General features: G+C 50.1%; 9 protein-coding genes across 9 annotated transcripts; 6 read left to right on the top strand and 3 right to left on the bottom strand.

Annotated features, from left to right (window-relative positions):
• Nucleotides 1-684: 684 nt before the first annotated feature.
• BKA55DRAFT_594234 (Glucanosyltransferase-domain-containing protein) lies at nt 685-2,189 on the top strand (the record flags this gene model as incomplete). Its single annotated transcript, XM_046195640.1, has 2 exons — nt 685-969; nt 1,023-2,189. 2 exons carry the CDS (start codon nt 685-687, stop codon nt 2,187-2,189), a joined length of 1,452 nt encoding a protein of 483 aa, XP_046049391.1.
• Nucleotides 2,190-3,329: 1,140 nt separating this feature from the next.
• BKA55DRAFT_512092 (uncharacterized protein) lies at nt 3,330-5,177 on the bottom strand (the record flags this gene model as incomplete). Its single annotated transcript, XM_046187771.1, has 2 exons — nt 3,330-4,358; nt 4,737-5,177. The coding sequence occupies 2 exons, from the start codon at nt 5,175-5,177 to the stop codon at nt 3,330-3,332; spliced, it is 1,470 nt and encodes a 489-aa protein (XP_046049390.1).
• A 502-nt stretch (nt 5,178-5,679) lies between these two features.
• BKA55DRAFT_539637 (uncharacterized protein) lies at nt 5,680-6,324 on the top strand (the record flags this gene model as incomplete). Its single annotated transcript, XM_046190162.1, has 3 exons — nt 5,680-5,732; nt 5,785-6,225; nt 6,294-6,324. The coding sequence occupies 3 exons, from the start codon at nt 5,680-5,682 to the stop codon at nt 6,322-6,324; spliced, it is 525 nt and encodes a 174-aa protein (XP_046049389.1).
• Nucleotides 6,325-8,613: 2,289 nt separating this feature from the next.
• On the top strand, nt 8,614-10,635 carry BKA55DRAFT_539636 (citrate synthase-like protein; the record flags this gene model as incomplete). Its single annotated transcript, XM_046190161.1, has 2 exons — nt 8,614-9,048; nt 9,103-10,635. The coding sequence occupies 2 exons, from the start codon at nt 8,614-8,616 to the stop codon at nt 10,633-10,635; spliced, it is 1,968 nt and encodes a 655-aa protein (XP_046049388.1).
• Nucleotides 10,636-11,260: 625 nt separating this feature from the next.
• BKA55DRAFT_568685 (uncharacterized protein) lies at nt 11,261-11,887 on the top strand. Its single transcript, XM_046192854.1, has 2 exons — nt 11,261-11,371; nt 11,427-11,887. Exon 2 carries the CDS (start codon nt 11,480-11,482, stop codon nt 11,741-11,743), a length of 264 nt encoding a protein of 87 aa, XP_046049387.1. The 5' UTR covers nt 11,261-11,371; nt 11,427-11,479; the 3' UTR covers nt 11,744-11,887.
• BKA55DRAFT_568683 (MRG-domain-containing protein) lies at nt 11,888-14,694 on the bottom strand. The gene is made up of 4 exons (XM_046192853.1): nt 13,870-14,694; nt 12,594-12,865; nt 12,431-12,546; nt 11,888-12,371 (listed from the first exon to the last, which is right to left on the bottom strand). Exons 1-4 carry the CDS (start codon nt 14,272-14,274, stop codon nt 12,199-12,201), a joined length of 966 nt encoding a protein of 321 aa, XP_046049386.1. The 5' UTR covers nt 14,275-14,694; the 3' UTR covers nt 11,888-12,198.
• Nucleotides 14,695-15,738: 1,044 nt separating this feature from the next.
• Nucleotides 15,739-16,275, top strand: BKA55DRAFT_568679 (Cnl2/NKP2 family protein-domain-containing protein). Its single transcript, XM_046192852.1, has one exon. The coding sequence runs from the start codon at nt 15,901-15,903 to the stop codon at nt 16,234-16,236; it is 336 nt and encodes a 111-aa protein (XP_046049385.1). The 5' UTR covers nt 15,739-15,900; the 3' UTR covers nt 16,237-16,275.
• A 509-nt stretch (nt 16,276-16,784) lies between these two features.
• Nucleotides 16,785-17,607, bottom strand: BKA55DRAFT_512127 (uncharacterized protein; the record flags this gene model as incomplete). The annotated part of the gene is made up of 2 exons (XM_046187776.1): nt 16,785-17,206; nt 17,307-17,607. The coding sequence occupies 2 exons, from the start codon at nt 17,605-17,607 to the stop codon at nt 16,785-16,787; spliced, it is 723 nt and encodes a 240-aa protein (XP_046049384.1).
• An 854-nt stretch (nt 17,608-18,461) lies between these two features.
• BKA55DRAFT_663909 (transcription initiation factor TFIID subunit A-domain-containing protein) lies at nt 18,462-21,095 on the top strand. The gene is made up of 2 exons (XM_046197679.1): nt 18,462-20,527; nt 20,580-21,095. Exons 1-2 carry the CDS (start codon nt 18,704-18,706, stop codon nt 20,832-20,834), a joined length of 2,079 nt encoding a protein of 692 aa, XP_046049383.1. The 5' UTR covers nt 18,462-18,703; the 3' UTR covers nt 20,835-21,095.
• Nucleotides 21,096-21,299: the final 204 nt, after the last annotated feature.

Genomic DNA, 21,299 nt, shown 5'->3' with positions numbered 1-21,299 from the left:
TGCCACCAATCCCCTGTCCATCAATTAAGTGCTTGGCCTCGGTATCCTTTCTTATTTGAGCTTGCCTCTTCCGCTGCACTGGGATTCGGTCTGAATCTATATCGTACTGCACCTGCTCATCTCTGTTCCCGTCTAATCTTCTCGTTTGGTTGTTGCATGCCTGTAACACTTCCGCCTCCACATTGAATTGCAGCATTATTTGCGGATTGATCCATCACTGTCAGTCGCTGACATTTATCCTAACCTTCTCCCACTTCCACTCCCACTCCTCTTCCTCCACCACGTTGCTTGCTCCTTCTCCCAACCCCATACGCTCCTTCTTTGCCAAGCGATTGTTCTCGAATTGTGGTCCTTTCACTTCTTATCGCTCTTTCTCATCGAGATCGGTTCATTTCGCACCTTGATTTTACCCAAGGTACTCACTCCTTGTTCATCCTCGCTCTCTTCACCAACACCATCAGTCAACAACGCAACCTTTTGCCGTGAACTAAGGTGTTTGTGCTGTGTTCTTCCAGGTCTACAATCAGCTCTTGCACTATTATCGGGACTTTTGGGAAAAGCCAATACAGAAAGATTCAGTAGCACGTTATCGCTATGCTTGTATGTTCGCCCACCTCGCGCCACTGCATATGGCGCATTCGTTACACCACATATTGACATGCATCCTAGATCAACGCCGCCCTCATGGCCCTTGGGGCCGCGGTTGTCGGTGCTGTGCCTCCTTTGGAGATCAAGGGAACTGACTTCATTAATCCCGAGACTGGCGACAAATTCCAGATTGTTGGTATGGCCTACCAACCTGGAGGCAGTGCCGGTTACGATCCTTCCAGCGGAAGAGATCCTCTCAGTCACAAGGACGAATGCATGCGAGATGCTGCTCTCATGCAGATTCTTGGGATCAATGCGATCCGTGTTTACAACCTCGATCCCAATATCAACCATGATGAGTGCGCTAGTATTTTCAATGCTGTAAGTGATTTGTCTCGGCCTATGTTGGTGATGAACTAACATACTTTCGCTAGGCCGGCATGTACATGATGATTGATGTCAACTCTCCCCTGCCTGGTGAAGCTCTTCACTCGGAGAAGCCCTGGGAGAGCTACTACACAGCCTACCTTAACCGCACTTTTGCCATCACTGAGGCGTTTGGCAATTATCCCAACACTCTTCTATTCTTCTCCGCCAACGAGGTCATCAACAACCAGGCCACTGCTGAGTTTGCTCCTCAGTATATCCGTGCTGTTACACGCGATCTCAAAAACTACATCAAGAACAACTTGAAGCGCCAGATTCCTGTTGGTTATTCCGCTGCTGACGTCCGCGATGTTCTCTGGGATACTTGGAACTACCTTCAGTGTGCCGACTCGGAGGACAAGGGTGACATGAGCCGTGCTGACCTCTTTGCGCTCAACTCTTACTCATGGTGTGGACCTGAGGCCACCTTTGAGACCTCTTCCTACGACGATCTTGTTGCTGGCTTCAACTCAACCTCTATCCCGATCTTCTTCAGCGAATATGGGTGCAACAAACCTCAGCCTCGTTACTGGAACGAGACTCAAGCCATGTACGGAGACGAAATGACCCCGGTTTTCTCTGGTGGCGTTGTGTACGAGTATACTGAGGAGGACAACAACTATGGCCTCGTCAAGATTACTGGAGACAAGCTTCGCATTCTTGGAGATTTCAACCGCCTGAAGAACCAGTTTGCTAGGATTAACTGGAAGGAGGTCCAATCTCAGCCTGCAAGCAAGAGCTCTCCTAAGGCTCCGGCTTGTAAGGCTAGCATCATCGAGGACAGCGGTTTCGACAACAACTTTACCCTTCCAACCATCCCTGACGATGCCCAGAAGCTGGTCGACAACGGAATTAAGAATAAGCCTAGCGGAAAGATCATCAATATCTCGGACTGGAACGTCAAGCTTGATGTCAGTAACGCTGACGGCAGTGCTATGAAGGACCTCAAGGTCATTCCCTTGAAGGACGACGAGTCCAATGCGTCTGGTAAGAACGACGCAGACACAGGGAGCGAGACTACCGATGACAACAACAGTACCAACACCGACAACAGCACCAACTCAAATGGTGGAGATACCAAGGATGGAGAGGACGATGAGGATGCTGCTATTCTTAACCGCCCTTTGGCTTGGGTTATGGCCCTACCTTTAGCCGCCATGGTGTTTGCGCTTTAGGGGCCTGTCTGGAACAGGCGTGAGAAGCAAGCGAAAAAAAGACAATGTGCTGCATCTGGTACTTGGAACGGGAAGTTATGACACGTTTGATTTCTTCAGATACGAAAAGCATACGATACCACCCGTCATCACCATCTGGTGATATGACGACTACTTCTCAGGCTCAGATTCCGAGCCTGCTCACTAGAAGGTTCTTGAGATCCTCTTGATTTGAGCTTTTTATACAGATACACTGTTTGCTATTGACTTAGGAATTATCATGGACTTAATTGCTTGGGATTGCATAACTCCTGTCAGGCTGTTGTATGTGAAAGTAACTGAACAATAGGGCATACTAAATGTCCGATTCTCAATGCCATCGGTACTCGGTCGGTTCAGCATTATCATATCCTACCGAAATTTTAATTGCCATGCATCTATTGCCCTAGTATATGCATCCATATGAAATAGGCAGTACAATTCCCTTTCCTGTTGCCCTCATCAGTATAAGCCCCCAAAAAAACCATCACTGCAATTTTGAGCACACATACACACCTATGTGGACCCCCTTGAAGGAGACTACTCCGTATGCTTACAGGATGTGTTGCAAGATGTCGAGTTTCCATTAATGCTGCTCTTATGCTGCTTTTTCAAACAAGACTCTGCCTTAATGCCAGTTTTACGCGGCGGCTCGAGCCTCTCCCCGACTACGGCAGAGGAAATGAGTAGGCATTCCCTGTCCATAAAGGAGGATACGCAACGAATCCGATAAACTAGTCTGACTTGGTCAACAATAGAAAGACAAGCTGTGGAGGAAAATTGCACGTAAGCAGATAATGCATTAAAATGTATTCAATATCCATGAAGCATCAGTGGAACCTGCAACACAGCATTTCATACACAAATATCCTGAATCACTAAGAGGCTCATCAAATCCATAAGTGTCATCAGATCTATTAACTTTCTTTCCGTTATAGCTCAAATACTGCCATACACGGCTTGTTCGACCATTTTTGGCCTCAAGCCCCCAGAATTGCATCGCACCACCTGGTACCCGTTTGTCTATCTTGCAGTACAAAAAGTCGTTCACTACAGGCATCTCATGTATACCTGCGTCATCCCTTCATACTATACCAACCCCCTGGTAAAGTTTTCAACCCCTTAACTCTGGAACTCCTGCGCCTTGCTCTCCTCCCACTTCCCAGGGACGAGGGCCAGAGGCACAATACCAGAGACGTGCATCTCAGGGCCAAAGATCTTGGCGTTGAGGCCGAGCTCCTGAGTGGCGGCCTTCATGTTCTTCAGACCCTCTTGGTAGTTGGGACCGGCACGTCGCACCCAGATGGAAACATTGTGCTCGATCAACTTCGGAGCGAAGTCTCGCAGCGCTCGGATAACACCCTTGAAAGTGCTGGCGACGTTGGTGAAGTTGGCAATACCGCCACCGATGAAGAGAACCTTGCCCTCATCGCTTTGAGGAGCACGGAGGAGAAGGTCAAGAACAGTTCGGGCGTAGTGGTAGGTCTGAGACTCGGTGGGAGCACCGGAGTACTCACCATAGTTGGCGAGCTCGTCAGCGAAACCAGCAGAGGCAATGGCATCGGCGTAGACGACGGAAGCACCACCACCAGCAACAAGAGTCCAAATACGGCCCTTGGCGTTCAGAACAGTGAGCTTCAGGGAAGCACCAGTCTTAGCGTCGAGGTCAGCGATGTAAGCCTCCTCCTTGGTCAGCTCACGACCGAAGGGAGCGGGGAACTCCATAGGAGGGCCAGCATCGATGTTGATCTTGCCATCAGCGGAGGGAGCAATGTTGGTAAGACCGAGAGCAGCAGGAGATCGGGCAATGGCCCACTTGACACCACACTCGAAGTCGGCAGTCTGATCGAGCTTGGCAGCAAGATCGAGGAAGTGGACAGCGGCGGAGGTCTTGTCCTCGTTGGGAATGACAACGAGAGGGTTGATCTCGAGGTAAGTGAACTGGCAGTCAACGTAGACGGCATAGAGGCGGGTGATGAAGTCAACAAGGACGTTGTGGACACCCTGGGGAACCTTCTTGAGAAGAGTAGCGGCGATCTCCTCGTTGGAAGGGTACTCGGCGAGGTCGACAGGGATCAAGAGCTTCTCAGCCTTAGCGTCAACATCGCCAACATCAACACCACCCTCATGGGTGAAGAGGATCCAGTCACCCTATAGATGGAGGTATTAGTAAATTAGATCCAGATAGTTTGGCAGTTGGGTATAGGCCGGAAAACCGGTACTCGATGTGGGGGTTGTTCGCGGAAGGGTCCGAGAAGAACGGGGGTGGTTTCCGACGATTTCTTATCGCGGCATCCGTTCGCCCGTTTCGGTACAAAGAAGGATTGCCGGCACAGGTAGAACGAGCCCACAATTCGAATATGCAACGCCGAGCAGCGAATACAAGTTGCGGCATACCCCTTTCTTCTCTTCAGATTCTTTCCTTCTCTTCCTATTCCCTTCTTTCGTTCTCAAGATGAGAATCTTGGGAATCTCTAGCGCCCGAGGAACTAATCCAAAAACACAAGGGGAAACAATGCTTCAACTTACATCACGGACTGAGTTGATGTTGATGTAGTACTCAGTGTCTTGGGGATGAGGAACAAAAGGCTCGACAAGGAACTGTCTCAACACACCAGTGGTGTGCTCAACCTGCTGCTCCTTACCGGCTCGCTCAGCAACCCAAGCCTTAGCCTCAGGCCAGGTCTTGTTCAGGGCCAAAAGACCACTCTTTCCTCGTCGCTTGATGAGCTGATCGGGCTTGGCAACGAACTTAGCGTCGGGCTGGAGGAGCCAAGGGTAGGTGACCTCAGCCTGGTTCAGAATATCCTCAACATTGGCATCCTCAGGGAAGTGCAGCGAGGCGAGTCTGCTGGGAGGGTTGTGAGTAGTAGGCGCAGGAAGAGGGCTGGGCTTGATAACGGGAGCGCGGGTAAGGTGGTAGTTGAGGATGGCCTTGCCGTCGGCCTCGAGAATCGACTTGGCGGACATTTTTAATTATGAGGAATGGAGGAGAAACGCAAAGTTTAGAATGAATTGGCGAGTGTCAATTTATTCCTTTCTTCAATTCTGATGGAGAGAATCGTTAGCAACTGTTGAGTCTGGTCTGGTTCAAGGATGACCAGTATTGTCTCGCAGGCGTAAAATCGATTCGGATAGTTCAGCTCAGGATTGGAGTTGAAGCAACAGCCAGGGCTGACAAAACGAAACAACGAAACAACAGATTTCACAGTGGTTTATATGAGCGCAAAACTCAATGCTCAAACGAAGCAGTCGTGATTGCGATTGACTTTGGCTCGTCGAAGAGAGTTGACAACCGTTCGGCGGGGAAAAAAGCACACACTCACCACTGCACACGAGCTCAAGTGGGCTGCGACAATGAAGTTGAAATTGAGGATTGGGAGGGAAAGATGAGATTATGACAGAGAGACGGGCAAAAAGGAAGGGGAAGAGAAGAGGATGAAGATTGCTCAAGACGATGAGAGAGGTGAGAATGGAGGAGCAAATAGAAGCGGCGGGAGTTTGGAACGAGACACTGCAAGTTGAGTGAGTGAGTGAGGTGAGCTCTCTCGAAAAAACCACTGGACCTGAACTGAAGGAAGCTCAATGGAAGGGGAAGACACCCGAAGCGGGTGGAGTGGAGGGGTCAAGTTGAAGGGGGGAGTGGAGGGGCGCTCGACAACCTGGCCTGGCGTGGCCTAGGCCAGGAGCCTGGGGCGGGCGGTCAGTGGAGGGTACCTGAAGCTACAGGGTCGATCAGCGCGTCACGGAGGTACCTGGGCCCTGAAATCCATTGGGGACGGGGTCCAAAAAGCGATGAGGGATGGTCAAGTACCGGTACATGGACAATGTCACTCCGACTCCAAGCTGTTGAGGACCAGGGTGGACCAGGGGGAGGCGACCGACGCCTTGAGTTACGTACGACAGGTCAAATTCGAAGTTCATCAAACCGCCGAAAACCGCAGCACTCAATTTACGCACCGCACGCTATGATCCGATTCTTATCAAGCCCAATCGATTTAAAATTTCGGAAGCTTTTGTGAGTAGTTCGGTCACTTTCTTTGTGTGAGTCTTTTTCACTGCTTTTTGAAGAAAACCATGATCCAGATATCAACATTACAGCCTGTACCTGGTCTAAGCACTGGTTGGCTCTGGGGTACGCGAGGCGAGTTTGCCTGCCCCAAAGACTTGGATACTAAAACAAAAATGGAAGTCTTCCATTTGATGAGATTGGCAAAGATTGACTCGGGTTCCGGGGGAAGTGCCCATAGCTGACCTTGCGGTGAGTTCAATGAGGTACCTCAACTCAAGGTGAAGTGAGCCTACCTGGCCCAGTGGCTGTTTTGGTGGTCAGCGCCTGGGCTGGACGCCACCCCCGACATGGTCTAAGCTTGATTTTCTGCCCCTCCATTCCCCTCCATGATGGACCTCACCTCACCTCAAGCTCTTGAGCTATCCGATTCTATTCAGTGCTATTCACTCCGAACCCACAACTACCGGTTGGCTACGGGTTCGGTATCCATCACATCGCATATCTAAGCTTCCGATGTTCGGTGGAGAGAAATTTCTTTACAGGACAGGCTGTCTGGCTGTGCAAGCATGCATGCCTTTTTGGAACTGCAGACTATCTGTGGAACATCAATCGGACAGTCCAGGAGGAGACCCAAGATGAGAAAGTGGCTTCATTCTGCCGGGCAGGGCATTTCAAAGCAGTTGCAGATGCAAATGCAGGCTGTTTAGTGACAGTCAAGTTTCACTTGATTCATCTTTCTAGCCTTGCTATTGTACAGAGCGGTAGGGCTAGCTTCAATCCAGCCGCCCTTGGCTAATGTGAGCATGTGTGTCCCACTCAACAATGATTCCATGCCGCCTTTTCATTCCCCTACCTGCTTCCCTGGAAAAGGGTCTGGCAGGATTGGAAGGCTGTCGGACCTCAACACGATATCACCACCAGCCAAGAAAATCACCGACTTGACCAAGGGCACCTGATCATGGGCCTGTCAGTTTCTTGAAGCAGAGGCTTACGACATTCTGAGTATTACTGTACCGTCAGTTGTACGGATTAGTGAACTCAAGTGTCAGTTCATGAGATGCCGATGATCTTGCAAGATCTTCGACGGCACTCCGTATGGATAATGCAGGGCATGGGTTGGCTGCACACGAAAACACGGGATGACCCCATCGTTTCACACGGGACCCAAAGTCGACATGTCTCTTGTCTCTTGGCCCCAAAACAATATGCGCTGGTTCTTTAAGCATTACCAGTACTATTCATTACTTGATGGTCTCAAATTAAGCCATCCATAAACTTCTCGGGGACATAGTGGGGGATAAGCGCCATCACAACGCCTCTTACAAGTGTAGACTGGCATGGACAACGGCCCCCTCATTGGTGTGGCAGCTCCAGTCTTCAAGCTCAATTGCAAACCGCCCTGACCAGACAAGAAGAAAAAAAAAAAGCCCGTTGATTCAACAGATCAACAAGAAAAAAAAAGAGGACCCTGCAACAAGCGACATCCCCAAAGAAAACACAGGGTTCCTCCCCAACTGGCCGGTTGATCAAACTCACCTACACCACCCCTTGCTGTTTAGAGACATTGGATGCCCATCTGGTCGGCCGAGGAATTCCCCATCTTGGCAATTGAGTTTCTGAAGAGAGATATCACCAAAAAAGGCATTAGGCAAGACCCAATTGTTGGCTCTCAAAAAGTGAGTGAGCTTGTTCCCGTCTGTCTGCTCCAAAAATATGCTCTAGGTGTGCGGGTATGGGCGATGGGTTGCGTGAGAAAACTGGCGCGAGCGGTGGCTAGTGATGTACCGGGAGGTGGGTCGACAGGGGTAAACTTCCTACCCCTCGATGTACTGTACCTGAAGTACCCGTTACTTGAACCCCAAGCAGCGGTCCTTGCAGGTGCAGAGGCGTCAACCCCACTAAGTTTTTTGGTGTGGTGAGACCTCAAGCAGGACCCGACAAGACATAGCACCGCGGTGAATTGGTGCTACAGCTGTCCACTGCCCGCTGAGAGAAGCCTCATCGACCCTTGAAAGTCAACCAAAACCAAAAAAAACCCAAGCCCAGTCCAGCTCTCTCACCTGCCCACCTCCCATCTCACCAGAGACGTTCAGTCATTCCTCCTGATTTCTAGGTCCCATCCCATCCACTCACTCCCCTCCCCCTCGTCTCGTCTCCGACTTTGTCTCCTTCAACTGACGGATCTTCTCGACCGTTTCTTCTACTCATCTCAATTCCTTCCCCATTTCCTCTTCATACATCTCCCCCCATACCTAATTCCTTTGAGCCAACTTCTCCCCAGAGAGCTCAGAGCGTTTCCCCTCCTCAGCAGCTGACACCTTATTTGGTTCCTCCAGCGCTCTAACTCTTCAATTCTCCCGCCTCTACTCACACCGTTCAAGTTCGATATTCACAATGGCTCCCGCTTCCTCCAGCAGCCTGTCGGCCAACGACAACATTCAGCGTTTCCCGGCTCCCAGCCGACCGCTGAGCCCACTTCCTGAGCACGCTCTCTTCACCAACAAGACGCGATGCTTCGTCTACGGTCTTCAGCCCCGAGCCGTCCAGGGCATGCTCGATTTCGACTTCATCTGCAAGCGCTCTAAGCCCTCCGTCGCCGGTATCATCTACACTTTCGGTGGTCAATTCGTCAGCAAGATGTATTGGGGAACCAGCGAGACTCTGCTGCCCGTCTACCAGCAGGTTGACAAGGCCATGAGCAAGCACCCCGATGTCGACGTTGTCGTCAACTTTGCTTCTTCCAGAAGTGTCTACAGCTCCACCATGGAGCTTATGGAGAACCCTCAGGTCAAGACCATTGCTATTATCGCTGAGGGTGTCCCTGAGCGAGTAAGTAAATGCCAATTGCGATGTGCTGAAAAGTAGCTAACAATTATTCTCCAGCGAGCTCGTGAGATCGCCCACGTCGCTAAGAAGAAGGGTGTTACCATCATTGGACCTGCTACCGTTGGTGGTATCAAACCCGGCAGCTTCAAGATTGGTAACACTGGTGGCATGATGGACAACATTGTTGCCTCCAAGCTTTACCGCAAGGGTTCCGTTGGCTACGTCTCCAAGTCTGGTGGTATGTCCAACGAGCTCAACAACATTATCTCCCAGAACACCGACGGTGTGTATGAGGGTATCGCCATTGGTGGTGATAGATACCCCGGTACCACTTTCATCGACCATCTCCTGCGATACCAGGCCGACCCTGAGTGCAAGATCCTTGTCTTGCTCGGCGAGGTTGGTGGTGTTGAGGAGTACAAGGTCATTGATGCCGTCAAGCAGGGTATCATCACCAAGCCCATTGTCGCCTGGGCCATTGGTACTTGCGCCAGCATGTTCAAGACCGAGGTTCAGTTCGGTCACGCTGGTTCTTTCGCCAACTCTCAGCTTGAGACTGCTAAGATGAAGAACGAGAAGATGAAGGAGGCCGGTTTCTACGTCCCCACTACCTTTGAGGATCTCCCCTCCACTCTCAAGGAAGTCTACGACAAGCTCGTCTCACAAGGCACCATCGTTCCCCAGCCCGAGCCCGTTGTTCCCAAGATTCCTCTCGACTACTCTTGGGCGCAGGAGCTCGGCCTCATCCGAAAGCCCGCTGCCTTCATCTCCACCATCTCCGATGACCGTGGTCAGGAGCTTCTCTACGCTGGTATGCCCATCTCCGACGTTTTCAAGGAGGATATTGGCATTGGCGGTGTCATGTCTCTCCTGTGGTTCCGCCGCCGTCTGCCTTCATACGCTTCCAAGTTCCTCGAGATGGTTCTCATGCTCACTGCCGACCACGGTCCCGCCGTGTCTGGTGCCATGAACACCATTATCACTACCCGTGCTGGTAAGGACTTGATCAGCGCCCTCGTTTCTGGTCTCTTGACCATTGGCTCCAGATTCGGTGGTGCCCTCGACGGTGCTGCTGAGGAGTTCACCCGTGCCTTCGACAAAGGTCTCAGCCCCCGTGACTTCGTCGACAGCATGCGCAAGGCCAACAAGCTCATTCCCGGTATTGGCCACCGTATCAAGTCCCGAAACAACCCCGATCTCCGAGTCGAGCTCGTTAAGGAATACGTTCTCAACAACTTCCCCAGCCATAAGCTTCTTGACTACGCTCTCGCTGTCGAGACAGTTACCACTTCCAAGAAGGATAACCTGATTCTCAACGTCGATGGCTGCATTGCTGTCTGCTTCGTCGATCTTGTCCGCAACTGCGGTGCTTTCTCTGCTGAGGAGGCTGAGGACTACCTCAAGATGGGTGTTCTCAACGGTCTCTTTGTTCTTGGCCGAAGCATTGGTCTCATTGCCCATTTCCTCGACCAGAAGCGTCTGCGCACTGGTCTTTACCGTCATCCTTGGGATGACATCACCTACCTCCTCCCCAACCTTCGGGAGGCTGGTGCCCCTGGTGCTGAAGGCCGGGTGGAAGTTTCTCTGTAAGAGATGGAGAATGATAATTGAAATGGGATGGGAAGAGATAAGGCGTCGAGCATTTGATGATTTTGTGCCGGCCTGGACGCGTCGTGGGAAAAAAACGACGGTCTGTATGAGAATTCCAATACAATGTAACTAGTGCTGGAGGCCACAAGATAGACCTCCATATTACTCGCTTGATTATAGACATGAATGTTGATGTTTGCTATGAGATCTTCTCGTGTCACATGCTTAACTTGTCATGATGAGCATGATATTGTAGTTTAAGAACATCCATCTTTCCGATTCGAGTCACTCCTTCGTTTTCCTTAGGTACCGGAACTCGTATCCTCTTGATCTGACGTTCAGGTATGGCTTCACTGTTCCTGCTACGTGGATGATGGGTATTATGAAAATCCGTGAGCTGAGGAATGCACAGCATATAATTACCACACATAAATGAAATCTCGGATTGAATCCTTCGAAGCGATGAGTTCGTCTTAAAGAAGATATTACCTTGAACTTTGACGCTTTTCTGAAGCCGTGGACTTAACTCACGTGCTTCATCATGAGAAGTCCTCCAAGGGTGGTCACATGACATGCTGGGAATTGGAAACGTTCCCGAAAAGGTTTGGCGTATCCATGGATTTTGACGCCCTATTCTTGAGCTCATGCTTCTTTGACGACGACCGACGAAACGTAAACGGCGGGCTGCTGTTTCTTTTCGGGGACTTTCTTCGATCCCAATTGCAAGCTTTCTATGGTAAGACACTCACAGATCCCATTTATAGACAAATCTTGCTCACACAGAAACACAGATCCTGCGCTCCATTTCCTCCCAAGGATCAACCACTACAAACCACCTCCAACAATGTCTTTCTTCCGCATCACCCTGCATCGCTCCGCCATCGGTCTTCCCGAGCGCACACGAGGCGTCCTCGCCGCTCTAGGCTTGCGCCGTCGTATGCAGACCGTCTTCCATCCCGTTCACCCACAGTTCGCCGGTATGATCCTCAAGGTGAAGGAGCTGGTTCGTGTTGAGGAGGTGGATCGCGTGTTGAGCAAAAGAGAGGTAAAGGCTGCGCGGACGCCGGATCCCGGGTTCTACATTGAGAAGGCTGTGCCAAGAATGTAAAAAAAGCGATAATACCAAGGAAGAGAAATGGGAGTGTACTATACTGTAATGACCCTTGTATAAAAGATGGCGCAGAATCGGACGAAATGATAGAAGTGCGATCAAGACACATCAAGTTTTCATTCACAAGTTGCTTGAATGGAGAAGTGAAATACGAGACTTGTCGCATTGAGACCCTAAACACCCCGGACACGATACTAATTACAGATGTACCACGAAGACCCCAACTATCTCACAAATGCGTGTCTAGTCCTCCCTTATCCCAACCGCGATTCATGTTACCCCAAAATGGGTCATAATGTGAACGAAACTCCTGGTTGTCTCGCTGCCCATCTACCAGAGCTTACAACTTGATATTGCCCCTGTAAAACACAGTCGGAAGTGGACGAGCATAATGCTCTCAAGGGAAAGGCCCCGGTACTAGAAAAGATGGTTTCACTAGTGAACTATGCTGTTTAGAAGCTACGAGCCTTGTCAATGTACTCCTGGCTGGGAGTCTCGTACTCGTTGACGAAATAGGTCTCGCAGTTACGTCCTAGCCAGACGTTGAACTTTCCAATCTCCTCTCGAAGGCGGGATACGGACTGCTGGTCCATGTTGGTCTGCGCCAACAGTTCGGGGAGAGAGACTGGTAGCATCAAGTCAGCCAAAAGGTATATATAAATGGAGACGGAGGGAAATAAGTACCGATTAGTCGAGCAAGATGCTCAGCACCATAGACATCGCAGACATTGGTGATTTCGGGGTTCGCCTCAGTGTTCTCCCAGAGCTTCTTAACGTCCATGTATTGATGGCGCTCGAAACTGGCCAGAGTCAGCTGTCTGAATCGTTAACGAGTAGTCACACTTACCGGTACAGTAGGATCCTGCTAAGAGCCTTCTCAAAGTACTCGCGGAAGCCTGCGACGACTTCCTCCAAGATGTCCATGCTGGACGATCCCTCTTCACGGTGTGGGCGCTCATGTGCAAGATAGTCCTCGAAGATCTTGGTGACTGGCATATTGTGAGGAAGAGGGACAAGCTGGTTGTTTTTGGTGATGTTTTCCCAGTCATCAACCAGCATCGCTTGAATGTGGTCGGGCACTGGCAATTTGATCATAGGCTTGTTGTGGAAAGCATCCTCCTAAAGCAAGATTAGCATATGATGGGTTGTTCGAGCGACAAAACGGCCGGTGGCCACTGTATAAGACTATGAAATCAATGAGTCTATGAGGGATCGATATACCGTCTCGAGCTGGTCACATGAGCGCCGCTTGGATTTGGCACCAGGCTTGAGGGGCTTTTGACGTGGCTGCTTTCGCTCGTCTTCGACGATCAGGGGCATAGCGTAGCGATCATCATGGATTAGTTTCCCCGACTCGGTTACATAGCGGTGACCATTAGAGGGGAGAAGAGTAAGATGGTCCTTGGGTTCTTTGAGGTTGGTCAACTTGACCTTCCTAGAGGACTTGAGAGGATCCATCGACTTGCCAGGCTGAGCCAAATCGGGAGAGCCCCGAACATTTGAGATAGGAAAGCCTTGCGGAGCAGAAAGCCCGCCCGCCGAGTCCATGACGCCGCAGTGTTGTTTTGCAGTTGATGGAGAGTTGGGGGTGACAGGGGCAAGTGTTCAAGCGAGGGAAATGTTATGACGGGGAGAGAAGGTAAGGAAGTACGGGTACTTTGAAAATGGTAGAGCAAACAAAAGCTGTGGGGGAGTATGTAGTGCATAGAAATGATGCCTGGCCAACGTGGGATTTTGATGCTGGGACAAGGGCGAGGAGTGACAAGAAAGGAATCATGGAGGGGAAAACGGCAGCGCCGTAGGCAGTGTTGAATGTAGGCTGAGGCTGGATCACAATATAGGGCTCGGTATGGCCCTGGTTCAACCGATCAGATGGGAAAACACGCTTTGATACAATAACAACCTTCTCCCCAACTTTGAGGTAAGGAGAAATTGGTGAATAGTGAAACAGAGTGTAGATGCTTCTTGTTTCGACCAGTCTCACCAAAGGGCCAACTGGGCCAAATTTTGCATGTCACAGCCCAGAACTACCAGAGAACACTCGCAAAAATAACAAACGAAGCATTGAGTGGAAGGATCAGGGCAATGTAACAAGGAATATCAACGAACAAAGGATTTCTTACCTGTTCCAGTTCCCAGTCTTTACCTCGTCTTCCTCCCCTGCCCCCTTGAACAGTGGCAGAGCCTGATCGCTCTTCGCTGACTCTAGCAGACTCAGCACCACTTCTCAGGCCCTTTTTTGGCTGCTTGGTGCTTCGTTGGATGTTATGCTTCAACTGCGCATGCAACTGTGCAGCCAGCTCTTTGTGCTCATCGTCGAATGGCCGGATACGGTCAACCAGCACCCAGTCGTCCCAGGTGTTCTTCCACCCCTTGTAGTGGACTTTATACTTGTATCCATCACTGGGCTTCTCACCTGGTTGAACATCCATAATCTTGGCTTCGTAGAGCATGTCCATGTGGAAACAGAGCACTTTTTCATCTTTGCTGAACGGCGGTGGCGCCGGTTGTTGTCGAGCAGGAGCCATGTCTGTGATGCGAAAGACAAAAAAAGAGAAGAAGTTACAAGAGTGGTAAAGAAGAAGTATAAAAGCAAAGTTAACAAAGCACGGATGTAGTCCTCCAAGGTTTAACCAAGTCCAAAATCGATGAGTGTTGATGATAAGAACAATGGGTATGGGAATGGATGGGTGGATGGATGAGATTGAATGCCCGGATACAGTACAGGTACAGGTTTCTGATAACAATTTACGGTAAGGTACCCGTACCTTGAGAGAAAGCAGGCAAGGTACACAATTAGTTCGCGTTAATGAGGGAACAGGGGTTGTTCACTGTGACCACGCGACGCGACAGCCCCTTCTTAGGTTGGTTCAGAGTCAAAGCTGAAGTGTTTAAATGTGATAAGATAAGGAATTTGGTAACAAAGGAGTGGATAGAGGAAAACCAATGCTGACACTGGGCTGGATTAGTGGGAGATGACCCCTCCATGCCCGCTCTAAGACATCCTATCCATGTTGGATCCAGGCCAGTTTAGGTTCCTGTCACTGGGGAGAAGCCCTGCAGATTGCACCGCTGGGCCTCTCAAGTGCACTGGAGCTGACGTGAGTAAACCAGATGTCGTCTCTTTTTTGAAACCTTGAAGTTTCTTGAACTTGCAGTGAATCGCATAGACTATACACTCAAAGCCCTTAAAAATGTGAACACACTTCCACGCACACACTTTCTCCTTGACCTCATCTTCTCCCATCTGGCCATCATTCAGGTGGCTCTTCATCATGGTATCTAGCCTCGAATACTTCGGACAAAAATCTCCCTGTGCTGGGTACACGTAGTGGAAGGATGAACTGGGGAACTATGTTGCTGCTCGCGGATAAAAGAAGGGTTATGAGCATGCTCTTAAACCCCCATACTATTTCTATGTAAATCATTTCAGCTAATACAAGAGCCCCTGAGTTATTCAGCTTCAATACTGTTGTGATCCTTCACATACCGAGCACCAGCACCAGTAAGAGGACAGGATACGGTATTTAGTGAGCAGATATTGGCCGTTTCCTAGGTTTTCTGGTAGGGACCTGATTCGTCTTGGCCTGCTGGCAGAGGATGGCCACATTCTGATGTCAACTTGACAGCAGCTCAGCTTGAACTATTGCTGCTGTTGACAGCCGTGGTGGAATAGGGGCGGCGGCGGGCACTCTAAAATTTTAGACAAAAGCCCAAGAGACATAAAAGCATTATATCATACAAAATGGATATATCTACAGTGATGCATCGAGCTGTACCGAGCTTGTGTTTGTATGGGACTTGAATTCTCAACAACCTAAATGACGAAAAGAGCCAAGAAATACACTGAATCGCATTCAGCTCAAGGTCTATAAAGAATTCCCCTTATTGTTTCGTATCCAGGCATTGAAAGTTTAGTGTTCCTGAATAACTCATTCGTCTGTCCTGTTGTGTAAAAGCTGGTGTTATATTGTTTAGGTTTGGGTAATGCGGGGCACTTAACGCGCTTCATTTTCAAGACGCGTCCAGATTGTATCCCATAGTAAAGCGTACCAAGAACCTTCCACGATATTGCTCATATCGATCGACTTTCCTAGAACCAAGGATCCTCTCCAGAAGTCGCGCGAGGAATACCTCAACTCGAAACCATAAAGATGGCACCTACAGAAGCAGAGCTCCTTGCCAATTACCTCATCCAGCCATCGACTTTGACCGCTATCGTCACACTCGAGCAGTTCAAGGCCCTGTTTCCCCGTCCGCTACAATCCTCACCTCAGATTCGATCACTCTTTCGAGATCTGCAAGCTCAACGCACAGATCTTCTTGACCAAGTCGCCGAGAACATCGCACATGAAGCGAAACGAGGAATCACAATGCGGCGAGAAGTCGTCCGGGCTAAGCGCGAGGCAGAGCGAGAGGATATAGACGCCGAGATTGAGATGGAGCGAGCAGTATGTTCATTTAGTAAAACATCATGGTGTGAATACTGACCAGCGCTGCTTATAGCTATTTGGGGACGCTTCAGGTGCAGCGAGTGCTAAACATACTCTCAACTCTGTTATTCCAGAACTCGAGGGTGCCGCAGGTGCACTACATGCCGAACTTGCACATTTGAAAGAGGAAGAGGCAACCTTACTCGACTCTGTACAACAGACTGTAGGAGCATTGAGCGATCTACGATATGGAAAATTCGCCAATGGTCAAATAAGCGAGGAGGTTATCGATGGCCTCAAAAACGTGGAAGCAGCTTGTGAAAACAAATCATGAACGAACATATCACTTCAAGAGCGTCTACAACTTCACGAGAATAATCATGATCGCTCGGGGCCAGAAACTTCATATATTTGCACGACAAATCGACGTTTTCTCGGACACCGAACAATTTGACGGTTTAATCACTAAAGCCTGCCAACCAATTGCTAAAAATGAATTATTGGGCGCGCTGAGCACCAGCCTGGGGAGCACCGTTGACGCCCTGCATGCGACGGGACCTGGTGCTGTTAGTATCGCGTATATTTGGCTCAGGGATTGAGATAACTCACATCATGGCGCGGCTACCGAAAGAGACAACGAGCATGAAGAGCCAGTTGGGGATCAACCCCATAGCCCACATGAGGTAGCCGAAGGGAACAGCCACACCGTACTCGGCAAGCTTGCCGTTGAAGGGGTGGAACCAGCTGCTGTCAATGCGATGGAACTGGTCCTTACTACCAGACTCGTGGAAGGCAACCAGAGTGTCGGAGGTTGTGGTGGTCAAGTTAAGTCTCTTGCTGTAAATCTCGACGGGCGCAGGCTCGGGGAGCATCTCAATGATATAGAGGCTGGCGGGACCGGCAGACCAGGCATTGCAGAGAATGGGCTGGTTGTCGCAGTTCAAGTAGGCCATATGGGGGGTGTTGTCGAGGAGCGCAAACTTGGCAGCAGTCTCGTTGAAGGCCTGCTCTACAGTTCCGCATCGACCTGTAATTGCATGTTAGTAAGAGTTCAATACGTCTGACACGGTGATAATTGAAAATTATAGCATGAATTATATAGTGTAATTACTGGTGATCAAACGTACCATAGCAGGTTTTGTTGCCACCAGAGATGAGCAACCACCACTCCTCGGGAGTAGTAGCACCAGCGGAAACAGGTTCGTAGAGGGTTTGCTTCCAGTTCTCAAGGGTCAGGACGTTGAGTCTCATAGAACCAGCCTTGGCCTCAGCAGCAGCAACAGGGTCATGGTGGCCTGGGTTGGGAATATAGGAGGCGAACTGTCCGATGACATTTTGGAACTGGGCCTTGTACTGGTCGATAGGCGAGTCCTGAGCGGCGGCAAGGGCGGGCAGAGCCGCGAGAACAGTGGAGGACGAGAAGCGCATATTGGCTATTTACGTGAATGAGCTTGTGATGGTTGATAGTGAAGTATGGCGCAAGCTAATCAACTAATGTCGACCTCGAGGGAACGGCTGGAGAGGAATAGAGAAGAGGAAGAAGAAGGGAAGGGAAGGGAAGATAAGACAGGCAATGGCCAGATGGAAAGATGAACGGGTTCCGGTGGAGATGAATGGATGGATGGGCTAAGGTAAGGGTAACTATGGCTAAGCTTGGATAAAGACCCCTGTGAAATTGGATGCATGGGAAAAGCTGGACCCTTGTATCGTTGGGGAGATTCTTCAGTGGCTTACATAGTACTTTGTTAACTCCTCTTTATCTTGGCTGCTGACTTATACGTAGTTGAATCCTGGAACACCATAAGAAGAAGACACACGGTAAGTCAAGGGTTGAGGAAGAGGTGAAATCAAAATCAATGCAATTAGGTTAAACAATGAACTTTGGCACATAGTTATTACTCCAGAAATCTGGGGCTTGGCAACGCTGGTAACTGACGTGTTTATGGTCATATAACACGCTGAAGTTTCTATCCACATGGTGCATTCCCCCGCGCAAAGTCAAACCCCCGACCTACAATTCGAAAACCAATGATGACACCTAACAAGCAACACTCAACTTGATAGCTCCAGACCACCATGGCAGACGTGCTTCAGAGCTAATCCATGTCTGGGTGCCTAGGTAATTGTTAGTTAGACCAGTTCCACTAAATTGAACAATCCTCCTCTTCAGTCACTCCACTGAAGACAAGCTGTACTTCCCCAAGACCCCAACAATGCCCTACGACACCCCCGGTCGTAATCACAAAGACAAAGTTACGGACCGACACTTATTCCGTGTCCTTCTCACGTCCTCGACGCGCGCGTCTTCCGTTAAGTGATTCACGATTCGCTACCAGAGTTTAACGATAGGTTATATTCTTGGTCTTGAAATTTCCGATCCTCCTATTTTGTTGTATTGAACACTCGCCTACTCCAACACTATCCCTACGTAACGTATTCTAATCCGTATTATCGTTGTGTCCATACCATTCGATCCGTCCCGTAACAACGACCCTGCTTCCGGTTCTATTCCATCACATTCATCATGAATCCTCAGATGGCCCAGCAAGGCCAAGGCCAAGGCCAGCAAGCTGGTGCTGGTCAGGCACAGCCACGTCCACCACCTATGTATCAACCCAACCAGATCAGGAACCTTCCAACATTGAGTGACGAGGAAAAATCCAAGTACGAGGCCGGATTGCAGGGTCTTTGGAACAAAGCCAACAACTCTCCCCAGAACAGCCCGGAGCACATTGCTGCCCGTCAAAAAATCATAGAGTTCTCGAAGATGCTCATCACAAAGATCCAGCAAAGACGATCCCAGCAAATGCAAGGACAGAATGCCCAGAACCAGCAGGCTCGCCCTCAGCAAATGCAACAGAACGCTGCTGGGCAGGCAAATCAAGCACAGCCTCAGCAACAGGCTGCGGGGGCTGCTGCGGGTAACCAAGCCGCCGCTGCTGCTGCTGCTGCCGTTCGACGAAACCCAGTCCCCGATCATATCCAACAGCATGTTAATAAGATCAATTTTCGAGCTCCTCAGTCAGTCGTCGATAAATCCACTGCCGAGGCGACCAAATGGATAGAAGAGATCAAGGAACGCTATACCCGAGCCTTGATGACTATGGATGCTAGCAAACAGAAGGTTGCCCAAATTGATAAAATTATTAACGATAGAGCCGCGGCTGGACAACCATTCAAAGAAGATGAGCTTCGACAGCTACAATTGAAAAAGGACCAGCAGCTCAAAGCCCATTCAGATGCCCACAAATGGGTCGACAGTGTCCGCAAACAACAGGGAAGTCTGCAGGGCACTGGCCAGGCCCAAGCACAGGCTCAGACTCAACCGCAAGCACAAAACTCTGGAAGATTGTCGCAGCAAGGAACTCAGCCAATGCAACAGGCTGCAGCGACACAACAAAATCAACCCCAAGCGCAGCCAAGGCCACAGCAGCAACAGCAACAACAACAGCAACAACCCCAAGCAGCGCAAACCCAACCTCAAGCGGCTCAGCAACAGAACATCGCGCAAACTAACACTGCCCCTGTTAACGCAGCTGTCGAGGTTGCTAAGCAGCAGTTAGCTGCCGTGAGTCGGGCTTCCCCAGTCAACGGAACACCTGGAACAACACCAGCGCAGGTACGTCCGACGCAAGGCACACCTCAACCAGGGCGCCAGCAACTACCAGCTACGCAAGTTCAGGTTAAACAAGAACCTGGTGCTGCTCCCATAAATCCTGCGATGGCTTCGGCAGCTGCACAGAATCAGGCTGGGACGCCAACCCAGCAGAACGCTCCACGGATTCCTACGCCCCAGCAAGCGGCGGCGGCTTCCGCTCCAGTCACGGCGGCGGGTCCTCAGCAGGCTCTCAGTCACTCAGCTGCGATGGATCTTGCAAACCAGAAGGCTATTAACACTCCAGGAAGTGCCTCAGTGCCTGGCCGGCCTGCCGCAGCTGGAACACCTACACCAGGCAGTGCAGTGAATCAAGGAGTGATGGGACCCAACGTTCCCCAGCAACCAACACCGCAAGGTCATCCGCATGCACATCCTCCACAACCTCAACAAACGCCAATGCAGTCTAAAATGCCTATCCCCAAGATGCTTCCTGAAAAGGCCACAGCCGTGCCTCAAGGTGTTTCGGTTGGTGGCGGCGTGAACACTGGTCGGCCTACAATGTCTCAAGGAAGCGGAACCCTGGGCGGCGTGATGAACCAACCGGCTATGGCTAGAATTCCGGCCTACAACCACGAAGCTGAAGGAGATCACGTTTTGAGTAAGAAAAAATTGGACGAACTTGTTCGGCAAGTATGCGGAGGCCCGGCCGAGGGGCAGGATGGAAACCTGCTCACTCCTGAAGTAGAAGAGGTGAGTTTATTCGCCTACTGCAGTTGAGATGAAATGGCTAATTTAGTCCCAGAACGTCCTGAACATGGCAGACTCTTTTGTTGACAGTGTCCTTCATGCGGCGTGTCGAAACTCAAAGGAGCGCGGTTCGAAGGTACTTGAGATTCGCGACATCCAACTTGTCCTGGAGAGAACTTACAACATTCGTGTCCCTGGATACTCGTCTGATGAGCTACGTACTGTCCGCAAGATTCAGCCGTCTACTGGATGGATTGCAAAAATGAGTGCAGTCCAGGCGGCGAAGGTCATGCCTGGCAAGGGTGAATAATGGTCTGACCCTTTAGTGGTTATGAGAAGGTATATCCGCGAACAAAAAGAACACTGGACATGATACAATTTGTGTTTTGCAAAAACAGGCGTTGGGTGTATACCCGGAACAGATCGGCGTCAAGGGGTATTCGTTTTGGCATGAAGCTATTCTCAGAAAGAAGGTAGGGCCAAGATACATGAGTTGCTTCTCTCGCATGCAAGAGTTGGCCTTGTGGGTTATGATACAAATAATATAAGCCTACCTAAGTATGACTCGACACTTGCTATAGTCCTTAAACTTGAAGTGTCGCCAAATTGCCATGCCTTTCTTGCCAATATCATAAGAAGAGAGGTCTTGGACCCTTACACATTTATTCAGCTAAGCGACACTATTTGCATATCCGTTTTTTTGGCTAAGGAGACTTTTCGCCATTATTAAAAGCTACTCTGCAGTCTCATCACTTTATCACTGACACCTACCTTT

Source organism: Fusarium redolens (assembly GCF_020744475.1).
Source record: "Fusarium redolens strain MPI-CAGE-AT-0023 chromosome Unknown BKA55scaffold_8, whole genome shotgun sequence".
Classification (NCBI taxonomy): domain Eukaryota; kingdom Fungi; phylum Ascomycota; class Sordariomycetes; order Hypocreales; family Nectriaceae; genus Fusarium; species Fusarium redolens.
This window is presented reverse-complemented; position numbering and strand designations above follow the sequence as displayed.